Genomic DNA, 24,857 nt, shown 5'->3' with positions numbered 1-24,857 from the left:
TTTTTTTCTGGACACATATGTGGTTTCATAATTTTGCATCAGCAGCTAAAAAACCGGGCACATAAAAAAAATGTAGCATTTTTTAACTCCGACGCCCCCGTGCGGCACGCCTCTGACGAAATATTTTCCATTCAACCGCATCAGTCAATTAAGGTTTAAAAAGTATAAAATCTTACCAAATTTCATAAAGTTATCTTGCACCGTTTTGGAAATATGTCAAAATAACCATCATCAGAGTTATGTCTTTAAAGAGCCATAGATCGTTAAAAAAGCGTTTTTCGATATGTTTATATAAAGTTTTGGTGTTATTTTTGGACGTAATTTACGCTGTTTAAGTATGGTGCCTTAATTTCGGGACACCCTGTATATTTTCCAATATTATTTGATATGGATTACGGACTACGTATTGAATATAATAGTATATATACTTAAACTTACTTTAATTTTTCCACAGTGAAAGGTACGTTTGGCACATAATAAACTAATTATGTCTAAACTATTTTTATGGTAATTCATATCCATTAATAGACCTATTGTTTCCAATCTACATTACGTTCGGCATGTTCGCCTTGAACTGTTGAAACCTTTGGAAAGTGATGTTATCGAATTTTACGGAATGCCGTCTCAATAGTTGATAACTTTATTGTTAATTAAAGTAAACCCTACTATTTATAAATATTTCACACAAAGAAACAGTTTATTGGCTAGATAGCAAATTTAGTGATCACTTTTATCCCCAATAATTACAATATATTCACCCATAGTGATTCAAATCAGGTAAGTGTTCTATCTATGTTGTACACCAGTTTCCTATTTCGCTCATAAATTGCGGTTTTGTTGTACTGATTTGAAATTATTGGTTTATTTGAGTTGTGGCAATTAAAGATAAAATAAGGAGATAAAGTTTTTTTTATCAGTTCCTCAGTGAAATTTTACTTTCTTATGGTTACTTTTTCATTAGTAAGTTACCTTGTAGTGGAGACACCAGGTTGAACTCGACAGGTTATTTTCATGTAAACATAAGACATTGAATAAATAAAACTGGCGCGTTAAGTTCTTTTGGTACATTTTTGTAAGGGCCTTCTCGCCTATTAGTACTCAACTAGGGACTGCTAAATTTTAGAAGCAGCTATTGACCATGACAGAGCATTTGATATTAACTTATCTCTTCACCAATTTGTTCACAATTTTTTATTCGATCAATTGAAGGGATTGTTTCTGAGTTTTCTTAATAAGAATAATTATCTATTTGGCTAACCAAACCTGCTTCACTTCCTATGGTGGACTCCACCAGGAATTGCTAAGGGTTGTCGAGAATCTACGAAGCAGCTCTCCATCATGGCGAATTACCTGGCATTGACCTCATTATTCACCAATTTGTTTACTATAAGAAGTGAAAATAAAGAATTGTGGATAAATTGGTAAATAACGAGTTCAATGCTAAGGGCATTCCCATAGTCAAGGACTGTTTTGGAAATTTCAGATAGCTCTTAGCAATCCCTAGACAAGTACTAGTAGACGAAATGTTCTTACACTGTGTCGAAAAAATCTAAAGACGGCCAGTTTTACTTATTCAATGACATTCTAATTTACATTGCAATCGCTCTAAGACTCGAATAAATCTATTTTTTCCCATATTTTTGTTTATAAATCGAAAATAGCTCACTCACCAAAGAGATTTTATCAAAGTATCCTTCATAAGGGCCGTTTTCGAAAAGTTTTCAACAGCAGTGTTAATTTTTTTATTGCACCAAATTTTTCAAGTATGGAATGGGAAATTTAGCTATTGGCAACGGCGTTGGCTATTGCAAGGAAAGCGAATAATGAAGCATAAATTATTTTCTTAGCGTCTCAACGAACATTTCGCATTTGTCAGGGCTTTTTTCTAATATTTTAAGAAAATGCATAAGGTATGCTTTGCTGGTGCGTTTCAGTGATTTTTTCTAGATATAGTAATTCATGAGAAGCATCCACTATTCTTATTCCTCGCCCGTCACCTTAGTCAGACTTTCGGTGTCAATTAGGTTTTCGCCTTATTCTGAATTACAGCTCATTATCTTTCTCTCGTTATATAAAATTATCGGATAGTAGTTGATGAGGTTGAATTAATATTGGTTCAAAGCGTATATCAGCGATTTTAGGTAAGCCAATAACAATCCCTTTGTAGGATTCCAACATTTTATCATGGAAACAAAAGATAACGAAGAGGTAGAAAACGGCTCCAACGAGAAAATCGATAAAAAAATTCTAGGCTTCCATGAGGCAAGAAAAGTTACCTAATTTAACACACTTGAATTATCATTAATATCATGATCTCCTTTAGGATTCTCACCCTAATACCCATCTTAATCAAGAACGAAATTACACCACTAAAGCACCCAGAGTCTGTGAAAGAAGCTTGGAATTACCTTTACATTTAAGAATCATCCGAGCCACTATCTACTACCTCATCAAAATATTAAATATAATTTACATTCCTGTCTTTATACATCGTATGTTTGAAAGTAGAAAGAGGTGCCCACCACTAGATGATCCTCTACTAAGGATAACTGCAACTGATTTGGCTAGTGCGATTAGAAGAAGAGAAGTAGGTATGCTTTGCATGGTGAGTACTAAAGAGATTGGTATGTTGCTTTACAGATTTCGTGCGAAAGTGTAATCAAAGCCTACATATGTAGGATAAAAGAGGTAAACCGTCTGTTAAATGCTGTGATAGATGATAGGTTTGAGGAGGCTTTGGAAGATGCTAGGCTAGTTGATAAGAAGCTTAGTGACCCCAAATTCATCAAAGATGAAGATAAGATTGCAAGAAAGTTTCCTCTTTTAGGTTAATTAACACCTATCTTTAAGAGAAAGACTATTTTATTAACTAAAAGTCTTAGGTGTTCCTATCACCATCAAAGGTAGCTTGGCAGTCAAAGGGTTGAGGCACACGAGTGGTACGATAAACCGTAAGGAACATCATGCTGAAATTGACGCAGAGGCCGTGGCTTGGGCTCGAGAAGCTGGTGAAGAAGCTGCTTTTCATTCATTTAAAATATCGTTTGAACTTGTATTTGCAGGAGCGATTCCTTTATTAGTCTCCAACGTCCCAGAACTGTGCATGAGTTGGGAGACTACAAATAAAGTTATTGGAACTACCAAGAATCCTCATGATATTACTAGGACTTGCGGAGGCTCTTCTGGAGGAGAGGTCTAGATACCAAAATGTCCTTTTTGTGCAGATCTTGATATATAATCAATCCCTTCAGGCCAGTTTACTAGGAGCTGGAGCTTCCCTTTTAGGCCTAGGCTCAGACCTTGCAGGTTCCTTAAGACTTCCAGCTCACTATTGTGGAGTCTGGAGCCACAAACCCACCCCTGGGGTTGTATCTCTTGATGGTCACTATCCAAGCTGCCTGCACAGGGATAAATGGGAAGCAGTTTTCGCTGTGGGGCCCATGACCAGGTACGGTTCGGATCTTCGAACTCTTTTGAAAATCATTTCTGTGCCTGAAAAAAGAGAGAAATTGAATTTAGATAGAAGGGTATATCGCATATTGTGTATTTGCTGGAGTTTAATGCAGATTTTCAGATTGATATTAAAAGCATTAAAGTTTATTATTCGGATTTTGAGGAGTGTTACTGGCAGCCTAACAGACATTGTTCGGGGGCTGTTAAGAAAGTTGTGGGTCATTTGAGCAATATTTGCGGTATCCAGCCGCAAAAGGTAAGTTCGTTTAAAGGGCATTGTAAAGTGTTCAGATGATTCTAAAGCAGTTTCTACATCTAGGAATATCAATAGTTGAAAGTTTGTTCTGATTTCCTAAAAATTAATGAAAACCAGAACAGGTCAGTTTGGGCTATTTTAGAAGTACTAAATTTTTCTTTAGATCAGGCTAGGTATGGGTTTCTCTTATAATAAATTTCTGCAAATTGCGACTCAGTTTACTTAAAAGGTGTAGGAAATTTCTATTCGGATCAGTTCGAGCTATTCCAAAATTAATGAAAATGTCTGTTGATGTTAAATCCTTCTTGGATGGAAACTCTAGAAACTCAAGCAAGTGTCAAAATTTCTCTTTCCCTGAAAATTTCCAAGAAATGAATTTTAGAAATCCCTATGACACAGAAAAACTTCTTTGCTATCTTAAGACTATTGAGCATAAAAACACTTTGCTTCTTTTGAAACATCTCAATTTGACATCCATACATTGATTGAAAATCCAGATGTTCACACATCCAGACAGTCCAGACAGTTCAGACATTTTTGGGAATCCCCGAAGTGATCTTTTTTTAATCAATAAATCTCTTTTTTCAGACTGATTTCTATTTAGCAGCACATGGCCCGGATTTAGCAGCGATTGCTTTGTCCGAATTGGAAGACGTTGAGGATGCTTTTGATGGAAACGCCAACGGAGCATTTTTTGAATTGTTTAGGTATAATTTGGTCTTCGAATTTGGCTTTTTTGTCAAGCCATATAACTTATAAAAAAAATTTTTCAGGTACACAACACTAAGATCAAAACACACGTTTATGCTAATTATTTGCGGTGTTTTACGAAAAATTGCAAGGGGAGCTTCAATAAAAGTTCGAAATAAAATCAACAAATTTATTGCTAAAATTCGGCAAGAAATTTTGGAGCTTTTGGGTGATGATGGTGTAAGTTTATAGCAACCATAATTTGTATATTGCTTGTACAGTTTTTTTAGGTATTAATTGTACCAACCTTCCCAATTGAAGCGCCTAAACATGGAGATGTTCTGAAAACAGCCATTTTTGCAGGCTATTTGGCTATATTTAATACTCTAGGGCTCCCTGTAACCAACTGCCCTGTAGGGGTGACTGACAAGGGGTTGCCAGTGGGAATTCAGGTAATTTTACAGAAAAGATTTCCCTGAAGTCCTTTGCAGCTGGATTGTTTGTTAGGTTGCTGCAAAGCCTTTTGGTGATAATTTAACGCTAACTGTTGCTGAAGAGATAGAACGAGCATTCGGTGGTTGGATAGAACCAAGAGGACGATATAAGAAGTAAATTGGGAAGATCTGATAAATGGGAGAAAAGGATCAAATATCCGCTTATGTACTTAATATTGGTATTGGAACTGAAATAATATTGGAACTGGTATTGAAGGAAATTGAGTAAATTTGTATTTTTTCGTTATAAATGGATGTTTAATTTGTTTTAATTTGTTATTAAAAATTGATATAATATTGGATTGAATTTAATTTTCAACCAAATTGATACCAACCGAAATACGTATCTAAATAATAGCAATCAAGGCATTCCTGCACCAGTTTAAAGGCGAAATTGGGGTTTAATTGTTAATTTCCTCAATGACTTTTGAACTAAAATTGGTCTGCACAGATATAGGTGAAGGTCTCCTCATTGTTACGAATTGGAAGAAATTAGAAACGAAATTGAACAAACACAGGCACTGAAGACGAAAGTGTTCGTCTTCAGTGCTTGTGTTCGTCGTGTGAAGACGAAATTTTGAGGTGAAAACGATTACTTCCATAGAATTCTAAGGCCAAAATTATCTTTATTGCAGAGGCATCGCGGAAGACTTCAGCATGTCAGCAATATCAAGCTCAATTTCCGATCAAATCTAGTTTCTAGAAAATGAACTTTGATATAATCAGGACAGGAAAATGGCCGAATGTGGAGTCTCACAACTAGACAATCAGACCCTCTCTCCTTCTTTTGTTAAATTGCCCAAGATCGGACTCGAGTGAGTTTCCCAAATTTAAACCCAACCCCTTTTTTCGCATTCATTGCAATTTCCCGTAGATTGGTCCGACAAAATACCGCAATTTAAGACTGAAACCGACACTAAAATATCAATTAACGTCTCCCTACAGATTACGTTTTATTTCACTTCCCGTTCAGTAAAGTCAGCGAATAACCGCGAATTTTAATTCCAACTCTGTTTGGTTTACTTTGCCCTCAAATTGAAAACCGCAGAGCAGGATTAAATAACTTTGGATAGAAACACAAGTTTATGCAAATTCGTTTTATTAACCCAACTGTAGCCATTACCGTCAAGGAAAAACCCTTCTAGGGCACCGGAGTGGAATAGTAACCTAGGGCTAAATCAACCAAAGAAAAAGGGCACGGGAACAGTTCCTGGCATTTGTTCAAGGGGTCTGTGCTTGCAACCTCATTTCCAGCTTGAGCAGCATAGTGGTAGATGCGATGAATGTCTGGTTCGCTGTAATATAAGGGCTCCTGCGGGAACCTTTCGGAGCATCGGAGTAGATAAGTATCTTAAGAAAAATCGAGAACTCAATCTTTACCTAAATATCAGGCCTAAAGTCTTGTAAACCAACCCTTCCTCGTTGGAAAGCTTTTGCTTGGCCTCGCATAAACTGCGAAGCAAGCAGGATCTGCCGTCATAGCCCATCCTGCAAGGGATAATAATTTGAAATCCCGTGTAACTTTGGCTTACTTTGACTTACGAATTTAATATTATCTCCACCCTACCGTACAAATCGCGTCTATTTCTCCTCTTCATGGCGGGCTTATACGCATCGAATAGAGGTTTAGTGTCATTCGGAAGTTCATATCCCAAAGCATAATTTATATTTAGTGAGAATAAGTCTGAGCCGGGGGTAACGCCCATGAGGCTCGTTAGACAGAAGATGGCCTATGCAGAAAAAGCATATTCGACTGAAACGTTAAAGAAGGTACTTACAGAGAAAACCGCGCCTTCGGGGAACGCCAAGTATCTTCGAACTCTTGAATGCTTCTTCTTTGAGGCCGTAATTCCCGAATATCCCAGCAACATAATGCTTAGGAAAACTGCCAGTGTGAATCTACTATCGCTCTGCATTTTTGGGATTTTTAAGGCCAAATGTAAATTAGATGTTATTAACGGATTTTGTCCCTAAGAAAATTAATATATGTTTATCGTCACTCTTCATTAGAATACTACAACACAATGCTAATTTTGCTAATTTAGGACGTCAGTTATGTAAAGACTGATGAACGGTATGACGAGCCTTACTGAAGAATGGACTGAAATACTTGACTGGGAAAATGCGGTTCACAATGTGAAATGCAAAGACTCACTTTTGGGTTATTTAAGGCTGCTAGGAGCTAACTAAAAGTGACGACTGACATTCAACTTTACGGCCTATATGGGATATTTGCTGTTTTATCTGGTTTTGGCGAGTTTTAAAAATACCGCAAGTTTTACGGCATCAGCTAGGTAACAAATTTTAGAGACAACTTATTCATTTAAGGTATGATCAAATTTTCCTCTGCTAACCCAAAGTACCTACAGAGAATGCGAGAGGGTTGCGAGATTTCGCGATAGCTTGCAGGGCAGACATTCTTTGTGGTTTGATCGCGCAGTGTTAAATTTGTTTATCTTATACTAATGGCTTTTATCTATCCTATTCTGGCACCATACATTTCAATCTACAGGTGCCGTGAGCTGATGTGACTATATCGAGTGTTCGGTAAGTGGGTTCTCTAGAAAAAGCCTTTACATTTGGCTTTTATTTGATTTTAGATTTAAATTGTTGCTATGCAATACTGACTTTATCAAACTAAATTCCTCATTTACTTCACCCAACTTTAAACTGGTTTTCTCCCAAAAATGCCAGTTCTAATTGCGGAAAAATTGCGTTCTTTAATATTTCGTTTCTAAGATACAGAGAGTGAAAATTTTCCGAAATTTTGACTTAAAAAAAAATTGTATCCCTTATTTCAAGCGAATTGCTCCCTCTTACTGGTATATTCATATACAGCATGATTAATTAATAATGGGAGAATCGAAAGCTGGAGATACAAGTCAAATGGTGATGATAGGAGAAAATAAGTTTTATCCGAAATTGGATAGTTTCGAATATACACAATATATACAGGGGGTTGAAAGGTTAAATTTTCATTCATTTTTTTGCAATTGCATGCTTCTGCCATTTTTTTTCCTTAAAATTCACCAGTGCTGCTTGTAAAGAATTTTTGAGATTGCTAAAATTCTTTCTCTATGTTAATCTACTCTTCTTATTTTTCTATGACCGTTAGGTTCTTATTTTAGTTACCTCCACTTTCCACTTAACTTTCTTACATCTCCTTTCGCGCCTCTTCACTTTTATCTATCAGGTTGTTCGGAAAGTAATTTCGTTTTTTTATGTGAAAATGAATGACAGTTTTCGTATAATAAACAAATGCTTTATTAAATTATATATTGGCCGTTCTGGTCCAACACCTTTTGCCATCTTTCTGGTAGTAGCATAATTCCACGCTCATAAAATTTTTTGTCTTTGCTGGCAAAAAACTGATCGAGGTGGTTTTTGACCTCATCATTTGAGATGAAAGTTTTACCGTCTAAAAAATTTTGGAGTGACCGGAACAAATAATAATCCGATGGTGCCAGGTCTGGAGAATATGGTGGGTGTGGCATTGTGTCCCATTCAAGCTGTAAAAGCTTTTGGCGAGTGACCAAACTTGTGTGAGGTCTCGCGTTGTCTTGGTGAAACACTACACCTTTTCTGTTGATTAGTTCGGGTCTTTTCTGTTGAAGTGCATCCTTCAGTTTGTCCAGCTGCTGGCAGTAGACTTCCGAATTAATCGTTGTGTTATCCGGTAAAAGCTCAAAAAAAACGATTCCTTTAAAATCCCACCAAACAGACAGCATCACCTTTTTTTGGTGAATATCGGCTTTGGAAATGGTTTAAGTCGATTCATCTTTTTTGCTCCATGACCTCTTGCGTTTGATGTTGTTGTATACAACCCATTTTTCGTCCCCAGTAATGATGCGCTTCAAAAACGGATCATTTTTGTCACGTTTGAGAAGCGAATCGCAGACGTCAATGCGGCGACACAGATTTCTCTCTGTGAGAACATGGGGAACCCATATATCGAGCTTCGAGGATAATCCCAGGCCTTTCAAGTGGTCATAAACTGTTGAATTCGATAAATTTAACTTCAATCCGATCTCACGTGTTGTTATTCGACGGTTCGCATCAACTAATGCCTTTATGGCGTCTTTATCAGCTTCAACCGGCCTTCCCGAACGTGGTGCATCTTCGACATCAAAATTGCCAGATCGAAATTTAGAGAACCAGTTCTGACACTGGCGTACTGTCAACACACCTTCTCCATACACATCGGTCAATTTCTTTCTGGCTTGAACAGCATTTTTACCCTTTCTGTAGTAAAACAGTAGGATATGTCGAAAATGCTGCTTATCGCTCTCCATATTTAAAAGGGCACCAACCAAAAACTACTGCGTAGAATTAATTGAAATGTTTCACACACAAGCCTTGTTATATGAGCTCTCAAAGCATATAAAAATTATATGGCTTAAGTGTGAGGTTAAGTGCAAAAAAATACCATTAAATCCTCTGTCGGGAAAAAACGAAATTACTTTCCGAACAACCTAATAGGTTCTAAATCCTATTATCTTCAGATTTATTACTTGATCTTCCATGCTTCTCTTTTAAATTTAGTATACATTGAGCTAATTCTTGTCCACAGATTTTTTCTTTGAACTCCTACTATCTAAATGATAAATGTTTATATGTAGCTAATCTATTTTGAGCCCAAGCATTGATACATCAATTTTCCATTTTTTTTGTCTCTTAAAAGAAATATTTTTCTTCATTTTCTTCAAATAAAAAAAATGTATATGAATTTCCTCTATCTAGTTTATATTATACTTAATACATTCTTTTCTTATTTTTTATTTGGTACATATTATTTTTGCATCATCTTATTTAGTCTACTATCTCCGCTTTTTTTCTTTAGATAACCCAATTTTAAGCATTTCTAAACCATATCCATTAACTCTAAAGTCTCCTACAAGTAATCGATTTGGATCAAGTTCTCTCTATGAAAAGAAAATTTGTGGGAATACCAGAATTTCGCTTCACGCACAGTTTACTTCATCAGCAATTCACTTAGCTGGGACTGATAATCAGATTTTATCAGAATTATGTAATTAACCTGAGATAACCTTTATATGAACTTGACTTCACATGAGTTACCCGAACTTACCTTGAGAAGTTTAATCTGAATCTAAACTAAAACTACGTGAAATGTAACTTATAATTTCAACTTCTGAAATCGAGTATTTGCATGAAAGATTTTGCGTTACAACATTTAGTAGCTAATTTTATTATTGCTAATTGCTGAATAATACCCTAATGCCATCTCTATGAGTGAAAAAGGACACTGAAAGATATTTCCACAGTTCGCTTTGTCATTAATTTCCTCCTGTATTATAAAGCCATTTCCAATGGAAGCAGCCCAGTGGTAAACTTTATGAACATCAGGCTCATGTGATAAAATTCTCTCTTTGGGAAACCTAGAAGTTGCTACAATCAGACAAAATCTCCTCTTTTTCTGGTAGTTACCGAAAAAGCTGCCCCAAGATATGATGTATAAGACTATCTTCACGGTTCTTGAACATCCTTTCAGTTTCGCATAGGCTGCGAAGCATGCATGATCTTCCATTATAACCCATTCTGTACAAAGAATTCAATATTAAAAAAAACAAAAAAGGTTTAATTAACTTACGAGTCTAAAATATCTTCAATTTTGTTATAAAGTTCTCGCCGATTTCTTCGCTTTTGAGCTGGCTTATAGGCATCAAGCAAAGGCCTGGTGTCATTGGGCAAATCGTACACTAGACCCCAATTGATTCCTTCTGAGAATATGGAGGCGCCATCAGTAATGCCCATTTGCCATGTCAGGCAAATAACTGCCTGAAGAATGATGAACAACACATTGTTAGATCAACAACGTGGCAAAAACTGCGCACTTCGTCATAGTTTAGACTACATAAAAATAGTCATAAATTCGTTAAGGAATAACGGCGATGATACTTACTGAAAAGGCAGCTCCTTCAGGGAAAGACACGTATCTCTTTCTTCTAGACAACTGCCCTACATTTTGTTGATTGCTTTGGACATATGGGGCAACCACTAAGGCAATCGCGTATGTAGCAAGAAACTTTCGGAGGATCATATTACTACACTTCCCTTTAGAGCATGTTTCTTTTTTCCTTGTAAAATGAGTATGTTGATATATTTGCTTCATATGACACGAGGGTAAAGTGTAGAATGGGCCCGGTCATAACTAAACGGTCTTACTTCGATTATTTGCACTGGAGGATAATTTATTCATAACTCAGTATTCATATTCTATTAGCAGTTTGCCTGCAATAAATCCTTCTCGCCTATCTCGGATATTTTTTTACGGCCAATTCTTGCAAAAATAAGAAAGTTCAAGATATATTGAATCAGAAATATTTGATGCTGTTGTCTATCCAGCTTCTGATCAATAAATCCTCGAAAACAACTATGATTGAAACATAAACGAGTCATATGGAATATCTAGTTTAAGGGATATAATATTCTGAAATCTTCGAATCATCTGAATTAAATGCCCTCTTTTGCCTCAAAAATTGAAAAACCTTAAATCCGGTCCTGGTATTCTGCCCCTGAGCAATCAATCTCAATGGAAACTTGAGGATTTTTTTAAAGATAGTTTTAGCATTTAGACGTGTAAACAAATTATTTAAAATTCATAGTTCGGTGGTTACAATTTTTTGAATACTCCCCTGTCAATAACAATGAACTGAACTACGCTTCTTTAAAATTGCAGTCTTAAATCCGGTTCTGATACTTTTCTCCTACTCAACCAATCGCAATAAAAATTTCAGGAATTTTAGAAAATAGCTGAAATTTAGAATCAGCGCATAGACGACTTATAGGAAATGTGTATTTTCAGGAACAATTGTCTGAATACCTTTTATGATCTGAAGTACGCATTTTTTTCTAAAATAGCAATCTTACGTTTGGTTTTAGTACTCTGCCCCAGATCACCCAATTCTTATGAAAATTTCAGGAATTTTAGATCATGGTATCAGCTTTTTGTCGACATATAAATGATTTTAATTAAATACATGATTTGAGAGTTGTACAATTTTCTAAAATCTCCCAACCATCGTAGTTACACTTCTACGTCCAGAGATGTGGGGCAAAGCCCGGTTCTGGTACTTCTTTCCGGTCAACCCAACATAATGAAAATTTATGGATTTTGGAAGACAGCATAAGCTTCCTATTGATATACAAATAACTTATATGAAATGCATATTTCGAAGGTTTCCTGAAATCGTCTAAACTAGGTTTCTTCACCTAAAAATGCAATCTTGAACCCGGTCCTGGTGCTCTCCCGCCAGTCAAACGATTTGAAATAACATTTAAAAAATTTTTGAAAATCGAATAAACTTTTGGATTGACGAATGTGCAAATAAACACAGAATTTGTGTTAGTTCAGGTTAGTCACATTCCTCATTTATTTTTCCTATTTACAACGAAAGCGGGTATAGAGAACTCGGTCCAAATTGAACTTCAGAAGGTCGCTAGATTCGTTCTATCCATGTGTACTTCCATTAATGATTTCATTTTTATCGGCAAAAATGGTTTGATTGAAATGTTCTTTTGCAAAGCCCATAAGCTCTCCTCGAAAGGTGGTGCAGAGTAATGACTCTAATGCCGTATTTTTGGTTTAAAAAGTACGCCTCTTAATTCCTCATTTCATTAATTACATCATAATAAGCCTCATTACTTATGCTTGAATAGTACCCCAATGCAATTTCTACCAAGGAAAACGGACATTGGAAGAAATCCACACATTTGTCTTTGACCCCTCTTTCAGCCTTTAAATCATCTTTTTCACCAATTAAACTCGCCCAATGGTAAATTTTGTGATCGTCAGGTTCATGCGGTAAAATCGGCCCTTTGGGGAACCTCAAAGAAAAATTCACATTTATTCCGTTTTTAGTGTTATTTGCTGATTCAGTACTTACTTGAAAATCAGACTTAAAATGTGATAAAGTAGACTATCTTCGCGTTGTTTAAAGCGACTTGCCTCGCATAGGCTGCGTAGAATGCATTGGCGACCATTATAGCCCATACTAAAATATTTTCCATTATTTTTCTTTGAGAGATTTGAGAAATACTTACGAGCTGAGAATATCTTCGACTTTTCTATACAATTCTCGTCGATTCCTTCTCTTCTGAGCCGGAGCGAAATAGTCCAGATATGGCGTTGTATCGTTTGGTAGGTCGTAGACTAAACCCCAGTTAATTCCCTCTGAGAAGATGCTGGCCCCATCAGTAATTCCCATTTGGGAAGTAAGGCAAATAACGGCCTGGTAATCAGAATTATGAAACTAAGGATAATTAGAAGAGAAGTAGGGACACTCACCGAAAATGATGCTCCTTCTGGAAAAGTCACATAACGTTTCTTCCTTAGCAAGAGACTTGTATTTTTCTTTACGCAAACCACTTGTGAAGCAAAAATGTGAATTATGGTGAATAGAATCACACCCTTCAAGGCGGCCATTTCCGATGGTTTTATGGAACTGAGCTTGACCTAGACTGTTATTTTAAACTTATTTTAGATCAACTATAATATGCGCGGAAGTTTTCTATATTTACATAACTAATGGTATGATTCTGCAAACATAACTAATGGTAACAATACCCAACCGGTTCATTCATTCGTAGGAATTTTCTCACTCTAAAACGGCGTCTTAGGTACTGGTAAATTTGTTTCGTTTTAGTGTTAAGTACTGGAGTACTGGAGTACACACTGGAGTGTGGCTTGAAAAAGGGCTTAAAAAGTGCCTAAATTAACGATTTTGGAAAAATTAGGAATTTCTTTTAGTTAGGAATTTTCTTTTAGCTTCTGGAAATCAAGAAAAAAACAGAAGTTGGTCTCTTAAGTGATTTTAGAACAAATACTCTATTTCCAGATATACAGGTTGTCCACTCCTGGAGCTCCACTATGAGGATGTCGGTAATCATAAAAGATATGAGGTCGTTGAAAATGTTTCTTATGGGAACTGTCTTCAATTTCACATTTTTGGATGTTATTTTCAAGGCACTCTTTGCAAAAACAACACACATCATCGCAATAAAAAAAATGAAAATTTAATATGGCGTCCATAAGGAAAAACATAATTGATGATGGTTGCCGAAAATCGAAACGTCGAATTTCAAACATGACATTATCATGCTGTAAAAGAGGAAAAGTTGTAAGATGAAGCGTTAATCATTCTGAATTCCTTCGTCAAATAAGCTGAGGAAAAATTTAAAACGTTTTTATGTTTTCACCTGCTGCGTTTTTTTCGTGTACCTCCGAAAGAATTTCTCAAAGTGTGAAATTTCATATATTTGAACTCCAAAAAGCAGAATTTTGCCTCAATATAACCGACCTCGTATCTTTCATGGTTACCGAGATCCCCATGGTTCAGCTCCAAAAACGAACACACTGTATGTATATAACTCTGCTAAATTTACAGAAGTCCTAATTTTCATTCATCACTTTTCTAAAAGATACGCGCAAATGGAAAACATCCAAAATGGAAAAAACACATACTTTTTGAAGTTTCTATTCCTTGACCCTTAATATTTTTCAAAACCGCGGAGAGATGTGGCTCAAAAGTTGCTTCAAGTAGGTGAAATTTAATAGATGAGGCTGTAATCTCTCTTCAGTATTCTACGAGGTATGAATAGCATGAGTAGACATGAATTGGTAGTCCTGTGATGTTTTCACAATTATTAGTAGATCCACATACTTAAATCAATTGAAGCGAAAAAATTATTTGTAGAGGGAATTCCACATGATCGAACTCGTTAAGCAACACATAACAGTGGAAATTTCCAAAGAGGGAAGGAATTTCCAAGTTTTTCTTTCAATGACAATCCTTCAGATTACTTGAAGTGCTTCTATTATCCTCCATTTTCAACGTTTTGCTTGTCTCTGCATTTTAAAAAGGTCCAAAAATGAGTTTTCTACAATTTTTCCTAAGCCCTATTTGCATACATTTAGTCAAAAATATCAGCAGGTTTTCTTAGAACTCCTAATGGCATTCATTACCTTAAAACATGATAATTGCTAAAACACATTTCAGAACATCTAAAATGTATCATTCCTACATTGATAACGGTACCAGTAGAATCATCCTTCAGAAAGACGCTACATTACAAGACCTATTAATATAAGCAGTACTACAAATGGTCCTACAATATGAGAACCATCCTGATTTTAGTTGTTTTAATTCTTCTTAATTTCTCCACGGTTTATACCTCAGAAAACCAAACAGTTTTGTCCCGAAGGAGACGGTTCTTGGTGTTCCCTGAGGGCAGTTCATTACAAGTCGGTAAGTATCTCTGAAGGAAACTGAGCAAAAATACAATATGAAAAATTTTAGTTTTTGACTTGACATATCCAGCTGAGGCCCTGGAAGGAAATCTAATTACTTTCGGTAACACAGCTACTTTGGGTTGGGAGTTGCCATCAACGCCTATATTTTTGGATGAGAAATTCAAGAAGAAAGAAGGGACAGTTGGGACCACAACTGCGGAAATTGTTCATGATCACTATGAGGGTGAGTAGAACGGTCTGCATAAGAAATCGTTTTTGAGGAAGTAATTAGAGATGCATCGGCCTGAGCCTTCTTGGGATTACTCAGGATGGAACAGTGGCAATCATAGGAATTATTATGCAGCTCAGCCCTCTATGAGGTTTTACCCCTATAATAGAACCCAATATAATGACCAAATCATGAACTATTACCACCAAATGGTAGGCTCAAATTTCTGGAACCATATGCACTATCCCGGATATCTGCCACATTCAACTCACCAACAAACTGGTAAAAGATACAAACGCACTGTGGCTCAGCACATCCAGAGGCGTAGCAGAAGAGAAGTATTCAAGAGGGTTGAAAAGTTACTCTCTTCGTAAGTTAATTCATATATTATATAGGTAACTTAGCTTTAGTTGAGGTTCTAGGTTAAGCAAGGATGGCAAAAGTTGCGTGTTAAAGACGATATGTCAGGTGAAGAAGTTACTGTCCAAGAAAGGGACTTTTTGGGAGGAAATTATAAAAGCCATTTTTAGGTAAGTGAGGATTTGTGATGTTACACTGTTCTAAATTTGTTAAATTAGGTCAAAATTCGATTTGAATCCAGATGAAGACCACTATGACAAGGCGTTTAATGAAAATCACGACTGTGAACAAATGTACCCTACGTGTGAAGGGCACGTTTTAAGTAAATTATTTAGAAATAAAGTTAAGAATTAACAAATTTGATATGTATTTTTTCTTCCTTGACTAGTTATTCTCTATTTTAAAATTACACCAATATCTAAATGAGTTCATAAAACTCGGTCCAATTTTTACCTGTCCGCGCTGATTACTGCGTCCCCGCGAAACTTCCGTCAATCACAAGCACGGATTTCAGGGTTAAAGGTGGGTAAATGCTAACTGCTCCTAGTTGCAGAATTTATATCTGAGAATGGATGCACGGCAAATTATGCATGTATTATGCATTAGTGAGAAATATAATTCACTCGTATGGTAAGTATCTCACTTGAGAATAATAACTATTTTTCTTTCGTTCACTGTGGTTAAAATAAGGTTCATGAGTGTTTTTTAAGATAATTTGTCAGTCAAAGTTCTAATGAATTATTACCGACGGAGGAACTGTAGTGAAGAATAAAATGTAACTTTTTTGCTTATTTGTGCTCTTCTGATGTTTCCATATGGCAAACAATTAATACAAAAAAATTCCATTTCCTCAATATTTGTCTAGAGCAAAAGCAACGGTACAAATGAGGGATAATAAGGGAAAACGCTTATAATTGTCTGACGCCAATCATTAAGATAAATGCTCTAATTACCATGTTCCTAGTTAATATACGAAACTGTGAAAGTGCACGAAAGTGAGGTGGGTTCTGTGAGGTTGAAGATAAATGCTCTGCAATTATTGCTAATTTAATTAAAACTATTATTATCTAGCAAAATGTTATTTTACTCTCTTGATGTAACAATTAGAGTTCTACCTATAAATAATGACTTGTTTAACTCGCTCGTAAAAGGGCAATGATGGTGGTATTAGGGTGAGTTTAGAGTGCTTTTATTGATGTTAATACGGTAGAATTAACGTAACAAATCTCCGTTACTCAACGTTCACATACTTAACTAGGTCAGGCCATAAGATCAAGGCCGTAGAGGAGTTGGATTAACGACTAACGGGCGTAAATGCTATTAAGTGCTAATTTGTAACTGGACCAAATACCGACGATTGTCTTAATGCAAACATGTATCAAAGTAGCTGAACAAGTCTCAAAATGGTACATGTTGGATAAGTTAAAACAAGTTCAAGAAAAATGAGGTTTATTATAGTTTTATTGTGGAATATGAGTCTTATTTTATCCAGAGATTCTTTTGCAAATTTACAAACCGATATTGAAGAACGTTTGAATAATGGAAATCGTACTTATTTGTCAAGGAAACGAAGGTATTTGGTGTTTCCACAAGGCAGTTCCTTTCAGTTGGGTAAGTACTAAAATGTTTGAAATGATGTCCGTCCCATACAATTTTGCATTTCAGTTTATGATCTTGCCTACCCCTCAGTGGATGGAAGAGGGTTCTTCGTCTATGGGAATACTGCAAGTATGGCTTGGGAATTGCCATCAACCCCAGTTTTCCTCGACAAGAAGTATATGAAAAAAGAGGAACCTCAGCCAACCACCACTATCTTACCTTATTTAGATCACCCTGTACATCATGGGCACGATGGTATGAGTTCTATGACAAAATGAATAAATTGAATTATCAAAAAAAAATTTTTTTTAGATTGGTTGGCACCTTTGAGCTGGGATATTGGCGAGAATGGAGATTTCCCAGGCTGGAAAAGCAAAGCTGATGAAGGCCCTCTCTATAGCTGGAACTATGATACGAAACTTCATAGCGTGGACTCTTTCAGGGGTTCTACCTATAACAAACCAATTTTTAATGGGTACCAAGTGCCTAATCAACAGAAACACCGGTCTAAGTACCATACTCAGAATTTCTGGAACAACGTTAATAACAGTCAGCGTCGCAAGTACGATCAAAAATATATCTAAGAATGATCGTAACTAAATATTTTTAGAAAAATTGGGTACTCTTCACCAAAGCTTCAAAGATCGCATGATGTACCCAGAAATTCAATAATTGACATGCAGCATTATCATAATATTCATAGGAGGACTAGGAGGGAACTATATGCCAAGTTTGAGGATTTTTTCACGACGTAAATACCATCCAGAAGATCCTTATAAGGTTACCTGTAGGTGAATTCTTTTAGATTTACCAGCAATGGAAGAACATGTCTCTTGAAAACCATTTGCCAAATTAGCAAGTCTTCCAAGGAGAAAGGGACCTTTTGGGAGGAGCTGTTAAAAATTGTTTTCAAGTAAGTTTTTTTTTTGTCATAATTCCAGATCTTGATACATTGATTCAGAGTGAAACCTGAGGGCTTCTACAAGGATGAAGACCTCTATGACGCAGCTGCCAATTCCAGCCACAACTGCGAAGAAATATATTCAGACTGTGAAGGAGATGTACTAAATAAATTGATTCGTTTTGATTTCCACAAATAAAACCCATTTTTGAAATTTCCTTTTATTTTTTTGTCACCCTTTGCCTCATACGGTCATTAACCTGGAAAATTGATGAATGGGGTCCACAGAACATTCTGGAAAAACATGGTCGCATCTTCCGACTTCTTTGCCCACTCTTTCGGCAAAATGATAAGCATAATTGCCATGGTCTTCGATTTCTTCTTTTGTAGATGATGGACTGGAATTGAATATTATTAAAACCAGGACGTGAACACGGAAAAACTTACGTTAAGAAGTTATGAACAATTTCGGCGAGCAATCCAGATCTTTCTTCTAATTTAATTGATGATATCTGGCATATGGATTTGAGCAGGCATGCCTTACCATCTGCATAGTTATTTCTAAGAGAAGTGTTAGGATTATGGTAAAGTGTCTTTGGGTGTTCGGATCTATTACCGTTCTAAATATGATTCAATGAGCTCATAAATCTTCCAACGAGAGGCGGAGCGCCTTTTTCTTTGAAAGTCTATAGAAGGATTTGTAAAAACTGAACTATTATCTGGAAGTAAGTAGTAAGCTTTTATTGCAGAACCCATAACTACACTGTTCTGGTTGACTTCGACGGGAATTCCCAAGCCAAAAATCATCTAAAATTTACCGTTAAAAAACATGAAAAATGAGTATTTAAGCACTTACCGCCACCCAATTGACTCCTTTTTTCCAAACCAACCATCTTTTATTCCTGGATAAGACTCTATTGTCCTTCTCCAAGGCTGTTGAAGGGCTTTCAAGCTCCTGCGTGGCACCATTCCAGACAACCAGCAAAAGCAATACTATAAGAGCTTTCGGCATTTGCGTTTAATTCATGAATCAAATTCGAAATGTGAAATATTGTTTTCCCTTCGTCCTCACTAAATCATCGTTTTGATAGTGCTAGCCCAGTTAAGAGAAATAGTGTAAATTTAATTCGTGGTTATCGACCTATAGGCGCTAAGAGGATATGTTAATTGGTTATTTTAGGTTAAATCAAGATAGTTCAGAGAGATTGAGGAACTTGTAAATACGGGTCTCCCATTGATACATTGACAAATCTGGGGATGCCCCCAAACTGGACTCTCGGGGGTCTATAAATCTTTGCTGGGTATTGGGAATAATTTTAAGTTATAATATTACGATATAGGGACATAAATCTTTATATAACGCATTTTTGTATATTTATTGAATAGAGATAAAAACCTTAGTATATATTCAGATACGGTCAAAATGGTGATTTTACGTGATTTTTGGGATCAGGAGCGAAGTTTTAACGTATTATTTTCAAATTGAAATGTAACAATTTGAGGAAAAAAGTCGTTTCTTGGAAGGATATTTCAAAATTCTCACTATTTAAGGTCATGATAAGATTAATGAAATTGGAAACGTTAAACGTCATTCTAAGATACACCATGGGGCACAGCTGAATGAGATGAAAGACATCATCGCTTCATTGCTATTAATTCCATTATATTCCCATTTCTTCTTCAGTTTCTTTGCTCACTCCACTACTTCTCTTAAGAATATTCTATGTTCTCCTCCTTAGTTCTTCCTACTTTTATATGTTAGCAATATCTAAGATCAATTAAGCTGACACAGATTTGTGCAGGTCTGGGTCAAGTGCATCAAGATTTTCTTTAGGAGGACGATTCTGTAAGCTTAAGTAAAACATTACAGGGATTTCCCTGGATTTATAATAGGAAATGATTCTTTCATCGGCAGAACTCGGAACTCACTTTATGAAGAATTTTATGGATTTTCAATAGGAATATGTTCATGTAACTTTAAGTAACCTGAACCAATCTTAAAGCAAGTTTATCAAGCTTTAAAACTAATTTGAACTCACTTGAATGGGGACCTTAAGCTAAACTGACCTTAAGATAAATTTTCTGAATTTAGGACAAAAAGATGAATTTCTAGTTTAAGTAACATGAATCTAAAAAACTAAAAAAAAAACCTAAATGATCTAAACTTGAATTAAGCTTAATGAGAAAGGCGGCATGTTCGTTTCATAAAGACAAAACTTTGCCTCCTATTTATCTTTGCCTGCGCTTCTAACAGTTTACGAGATCCTCAAGTCGAGCGCACTTTGGAAACTGAGAGTTATGGGTGTCTTAAAGTCTGAATTTTCAGTCTTTAAGACACCCAAATATTGTGTATGAAAGCGATGCGCTGAATTTTTATAGAAACCTCAATGTATAGAACAAAAACCCCCAATTACAAAAGAAATTAAGGGAACAAGTGGGGTTAAAACGAAATACTCAAATACGAAAATTAAAACGGGATTATCTTCTTAAAGTGGTTTTCAGTGCACTGGCAACTAAATAATCTTATAACGGGCCTGAATTCTTGTTACTTTTTAATTGATTGGATTTCACTGGATTTGCACAAAATCTACAATAAAACTACAACCTCCTCATCATCCCCCAATTTTATTCCCCCCTCTTCTCTCGAAAACCACCCCTTAACTGACAAGACTAAAGATCGATGCCTTTTCCAAACCAGCCGAGCACCGCTCTTGATAAAGATGACACTTTTCTCTAAAGGTCTTAAAAAAGTCCGCTTCGATCCCTTGAGATCTAAAAAATAACGGATTATTCAATATTTGTTTTGGAGACTGTCGATCTTTAAATGATTGTTTCTGAAGTGGGCCCTTTATTTAGATACATCACTAGGAAAATGGATGAGCCTCAAAGTGCTTGATGTATTCGGTCACGATATTTCCGTCTGTTTATGGCAGCTAAGTGGGTCATTCGTATGGAAAATTGAGGGCAATGGGGATAAAGGATGAATATTCTACCTTGCGATTATTTTCCCTATGCCACAAAACACTCCGCAGTTTTCTGCGATGAAGGGCTGGGAGAGGATGAGGCATACACGCTTTAAGATGCAGTTTACCATGTTTGAGAACAATCTGAAATAATTTTTTTAAGGAATTTTTTTTCTCCACGTCCGACTTACTTACGGATTTTGTATGTTGTCAATATCAGTATGGACATCTCGCTTAAAGAAGCGCAATCTCTGGTTCAGGCTTGAAGGGAGATCGTAATTGATTCGAAAACCCCAGCCATGGGCCAAGAGAGTTGTATAATTGAGTACGTTTTCTTTGCCATTTAATCGAAACTAAAAATGAATTCTTTGCTACTTACAGAGAAGAGATTAAGGCCAAACCACCCACAAAGAATTTGCTGCTTTTAGTGAATAAAACTTTCCTCTTGACTCTTCTTTTGATTGAAAACTCGGTTCCATCCCCAAGTGATGAGAAAAATGCCACGAATACCAGAGCTGCAACACTAAGTCTAAAGACAAGCCCAATGAAGATATTTGCTTCCATTTTTCTTCCCGTTCAGCCTGCCAAGTCTTGAAGAGATCAAAAAGTTACCGTGGAGTTGGTACTTTTGATTGGAATGATTTTGAGGTACCTGAAACCGTTACATCAATATTCCAAGCATTTTGTGCAATCTGATTACTACACAAGTTGAGCTGTAAAATTTCCTAAACGATTCAGCAGGTCATTGACGGCTTAAATTAACATCATGAAACAAACAAATCTGAACAAACATGCCGAATTTATGAGTTTGAATATCCAATTAACTCTGTCCTAGTTTCGTAATTTCTAGCTCATCGTTGCTCAAAAAGTTACTTTGCACTTAGTTAAGAGTGTTCAGGAGAATTTTGCTTCAGCTTAAGCGAACCATCTACGTTTAAATGAAATTTTCAAGTTTTATCGTTGTTTATTTAATCTACGAAGTTGGAGGTGCAGAAGTAGTAGGGAAAAGTACCACGATTCGCGATACTAGTCGACAACTTTTGTCGAGGCAGAAGAGATGGTTGGTGTGGAAACCGGGCATTAATTGGATCTCTGTGAGTAATAAAATTCTAAAGAATTCCTCAATTGGAGCTGTGTTGTAGGTCATTTTTGGGATAGGTATACCAGTAAACTTGCAATCCCAAAGTATAACATTAGGGATGGTAATGAAGGCCTTTTATCAACTGCCCAACAACAGCAGCTATTACACTCATCCTTCCATAGATATCTACAGAAAGAAGCGTTCACCTACGAGATGGCAGATGTATGAAATATTTGAGAAATATCTGGAAAGGTAATGTGATCAATAACGATCTTTATTTCTTTCAAAATCCACCACCCAATTGATCACCTCTGCAGACTTTCCAGAAACTATACATAACTGGTTTGAGTACTGCATTCGGAATATCACTTCGACATTCATTAATGATGAGTAACCTGAAATCATTTTAAGGAGGATTCTAAAGGGTTACAACTATATCTTTAGGCTGCTAACCCGAACTAAATTTTCTTCTGAGGTTGAGGGGAACCTGTTATCCAGACATCGTGGGCTTGACTGAAAGCGATCTAGTTTGTCCATTGTCCTATCCATGAATCACCGACTAACAAAACCCCCTTTCCTCGCATCCGGGACTGCTGTGAGGGATTTTTTTCGGACCAAGTTCCAGTTTTTTCCATTCTTCAGAGTGCTAGTAGCTAGTTCGAAAAAAATAAGGAGTTATAAATGTAACAAATTAATGTTCGTTTTGACTGCTGAAAACTTAAATTTTTCAAATATGTAGATTACCCTGTACTAATTTAATTTTTATGAATCTTAGACCATGAGGAAGATTTTTTTGGCCATTTTCCTATACTCTGCTCTATTCGTTCCGTAAATCCAGATAACTTTAAACGAGTGCTTTCTTCATAAAATCGCCTTTAAGTTATGTTAATTGTTAATTTGGCTAGTGAAAACTCGACTTTTTACTCCTCGTATATTTTTCTATATCAAAAGAGTTTGGGATTTCTTTTTACTTTGCCTCACTCATTTTGGAATCACAGGCATATCAAAAAGATGGAATGTTCCTGGCATTACATCGACTTTCAGTCAATTATTGTTCCGACACTCAAAACTCAGCTTTTTCATATAAAACCAACTGTATATTATTTCAAATTTGACTTTTTTGAGACGTTTAGGCCATGGGTAAAGTTTTCCTATAATGAATTCTAATTTTCTTGAAATTCGAAACCGTTTTCGACTAAATTTTTAATAAGAGCATAATCTGTGATTTTTCAGTCGATTTTTCCGAAATAAAAAAATGCTCAAAAAGTTCATCGAAAACAAAAAAGACCATTTAATTATTAAAATATGCAGAATTTTGTATTGATTGAATAAACTCGTTATCTCTGTTAATTTATGAGATACCACAGAGCGATTATCCCTACATGTTAGGGAAAAATTCCAGGAATTAATTTGTTTAATTCGAGATTGGATATATGCTAATTTAAATCACGTACCTCTGATTTATCATTACATTATTATAGGGTCAATATTCTCGTTTCAGAGGATTTTCTATTAACCACCTAAAAGACATTTAAGTCGCGTAAAAAGTTTCAAATATCAATACATTTTTTGTTTATGAACTTAAGTTTGTACGCCTCTGACCTTTTGCATTATTAATGCTCAATTTCGTAGGGTTCCCTGAATAGGTAAGGTTCCCTGAATTTATTAAAAAGGCCAAAAGCCATTGGCGTAACAACTTCAAAGGGGTTTTTACAGATTTTTTACAGAAATTGAATTAATGAAATTTGAAGCTTTGCCAATTTAAATTAAAACGCCTCTGACTTTTTATAATATTAAAGCGTACATTTTGACGCTTGTGAAAGTTCCCTGGATATATTAAAAAGTCCAAAAATTAGTAGCGTGAAAATATTCCAAAGATACTAAACTTTTTTAAATTTAGCATTAAATCAACTGTTTGATTTATTAATTTCAATAAGTACGCTTCTCACTTTTCGCAATATTAATTTCTAAAATTTGGATTTTATGGTGCTTATTAAAATGCTCGTAAATCAATAGCGTAAGAACCTTCATATGGCAATATTCTTTTATTGCAGAAATAAGTATCCAGACGGAAAAGCCTGCTTATTAAAATCGATATGTGAAGTGGCTGCATTTCCTTTGGAAGAGAGATCCAGTTTAACAGCTGAAATATTTCAAAGTATTCTCACGTAAGTTCTGCAAAACAAACAACTGCAACGAAGGTCTTAAATAATGATAAATTGCCAGCATTTAGTTCCCATGGTAGTAGCATCACGTGCTTGTCTAATTAAGTTTAGATTTAGATAAATCTTCCTTATTTACAGACCTTCTTCTACTGACGATGAAATCGAAGATCACAGCCACAATGTTTACCACGCAGCTGAAAAATTAGGAAAAGAAACAAAGGACTGTTCCAGGATTTTCCCTGAATGTCCAGATGATCCAGTGAAACAGTTCTCCAAATTTATGATGGTTACTAAATTTCTGTAATTTGATTTTTAAAAACAAAGTTTGTGTTTCCTTCAATCATCACCCGATTTGGAGAGTTTCCAAGAAAAATTTCCGGCAATTTTACTTCATATAATTGACAGGCCCATTGC

General features: G+C 35.8%; 8 protein-coding genes across 8 annotated transcripts; 4 read left to right on the top strand and 4 right to left on the bottom strand.

The window, feature by feature from the left end:
- The first annotated feature begins 672 nt into the window (after positions 1 to 672).
- LOC136412258 (fatty-acid amide hydrolase 2-like) lies at positions 673 to 5,073 on the top strand. The gene is made up of 12 exons (XM_066395272.1): positions 673 to 777; positions 2,168 to 2,262; positions 2,324 to 2,587; positions 2,641 to 2,827; positions 2,883 to 3,008; positions 3,063 to 3,193; positions 3,252 to 3,527; positions 3,575 to 3,709; positions 4,298 to 4,416; positions 4,483 to 4,639; positions 4,690 to 4,851; positions 4,907 to 5,073. The coding sequence occupies exons 2-12, from the start codon at positions 2,185 to 2,187 to the stop codon at positions 5,009 to 5,011; spliced, it is 1,740 nt and encodes a 579-aa protein (XP_066251369.1). The 5' UTR covers positions 673 to 777; positions 2,168 to 2,184; the 3' UTR covers positions 5,012 to 5,073.
- Positions 5,074 to 6,030: 957 nt separating this feature from the next.
- LOC136412078 (uncharacterized) lies at positions 6,031 to 7,020 on the bottom strand. The gene is made up of 4 exons (XM_066394963.1): positions 6,672 to 7,020; positions 6,436 to 6,623; positions 6,274 to 6,381; positions 6,031 to 6,215 (listed from the first exon to the last, which is right to left on the bottom strand). Exons 1-4 carry the CDS (start codon positions 6,807 to 6,809, stop codon positions 6,035 to 6,037), a joined length of 615 nt encoding a protein of 204 aa, XP_066251060.1. The 5' UTR covers positions 6,810 to 7,020; the 3' UTR covers positions 6,031 to 6,034.
- A 3,067-nt stretch (positions 7,021 to 10,087) lies between these two features.
- On the bottom strand, positions 10,088 to 11,178 carry LOC136412317 (uncharacterized). Its single transcript, XM_066395345.1, has 4 exons — positions 10,817 to 11,178; positions 10,505 to 10,692; positions 10,342 to 10,452; positions 10,088 to 10,292 (listed from the first exon to the last, which is right to left on the bottom strand). Exons 1-4 carry the CDS (start codon positions 11,024 to 11,026, stop codon positions 10,088 to 10,090), a joined length of 714 nt encoding a protein of 237 aa, XP_066251442.1. The 5' UTR covers positions 11,027 to 11,178.
- A 1,337-nt stretch (positions 11,179 to 12,515) lies between these two features.
- On the bottom strand, positions 12,516 to 13,339 carry LOC136412316 (uncharacterized). Its single transcript, XM_066395344.1, has 4 exons — positions 13,202 to 13,339; positions 12,958 to 13,145; positions 12,801 to 12,908; positions 12,516 to 12,741 (listed from the first exon to the last, which is right to left on the bottom strand). The coding sequence occupies exons 1-4, from the start codon at positions 13,337 to 13,339 to the stop codon at positions 12,516 to 12,518; spliced, it is 660 nt and encodes a 219-aa protein (XP_066251441.1).
- A 1,643-nt stretch (positions 13,340 to 14,982) lies between these two features.
- On the top strand, positions 14,983 to 16,088 carry LOC136412315 (uncharacterized). Its single transcript, XM_066395343.1, has 5 exons — positions 14,983 to 15,161; positions 15,213 to 15,389; positions 15,438 to 15,744; positions 15,797 to 15,904; positions 15,953 to 16,088. The coding sequence occupies exons 1-5, from the start codon at positions 15,029 to 15,031 to the stop codon at positions 16,086 to 16,088; spliced, it is 861 nt and encodes a 286-aa protein (XP_066251440.1). The 5' UTR covers positions 14,983 to 15,028.
- Positions 16,089 to 17,163: 1,075 nt separating this feature from the next.
- LOC136412314 (uncharacterized) lies at positions 17,164 to 18,433 on the top strand. Its single transcript, XM_066395342.1, has 6 exons — positions 17,164 to 17,345; positions 17,400 to 17,588; positions 17,646 to 17,895; positions 17,944 to 18,084; positions 18,139 to 18,246; positions 18,295 to 18,433. Exons 1-6 carry the CDS (start codon positions 17,177 to 17,179, stop codon positions 18,431 to 18,433), a joined length of 996 nt encoding a protein of 331 aa, XP_066251439.1. The 5' UTR covers positions 17,164 to 17,176.
- A 45-nt stretch (positions 18,434 to 18,478) lies between these two features.
- LOC136412313 (uncharacterized) lies at positions 18,479 to 19,247 on the bottom strand. The gene is made up of 4 exons (XM_066395341.1): positions 19,091 to 19,247; positions 18,851 to 19,041; positions 18,682 to 18,795; positions 18,479 to 18,632 (listed from the first exon to the last, which is right to left on the bottom strand). The coding sequence occupies exons 1-4, from the start codon at positions 19,244 to 19,246 to the stop codon at positions 18,479 to 18,481; spliced, it is 615 nt and encodes a 204-aa protein (XP_066251438.1). The 5' UTR covers position 19,247.
- Positions 19,248 to 22,069: 2,822 nt separating this feature from the next.
- On the top strand, positions 22,070 to 24,747 carry LOC136412225 (uncharacterized). The gene is made up of 4 exons (XM_066395232.1): positions 22,070 to 22,291; positions 22,340 to 22,530; positions 24,333 to 24,446; positions 24,582 to 24,747. The coding sequence occupies exons 1-4, from the start codon at positions 22,136 to 22,138 to the stop codon at positions 24,745 to 24,747; spliced, it is 627 nt and encodes a 208-aa protein (XP_066251329.1). The 5' UTR covers positions 22,070 to 22,135.
- The last annotated feature ends 110 nt before the right edge of the window (positions 24,748 to 24,857 follow it).

Source organism: Euwallacea similis, chromosome 11, assembly GCF_039881205.1.
Source record: "Euwallacea similis isolate ESF13 chromosome 11, ESF131.1, whole genome shotgun sequence".
In the NCBI taxonomy this organism is placed as follows: Eukaryota; Metazoa; Arthropoda; class Insecta; order Coleoptera; family Curculionidae; genus Euwallacea; species Euwallacea similis.
The sequence above is the reverse complement of the archived record's forward strand: the minus strand, read 5'-3'. Positions and strand labels throughout refer to the sequence as shown.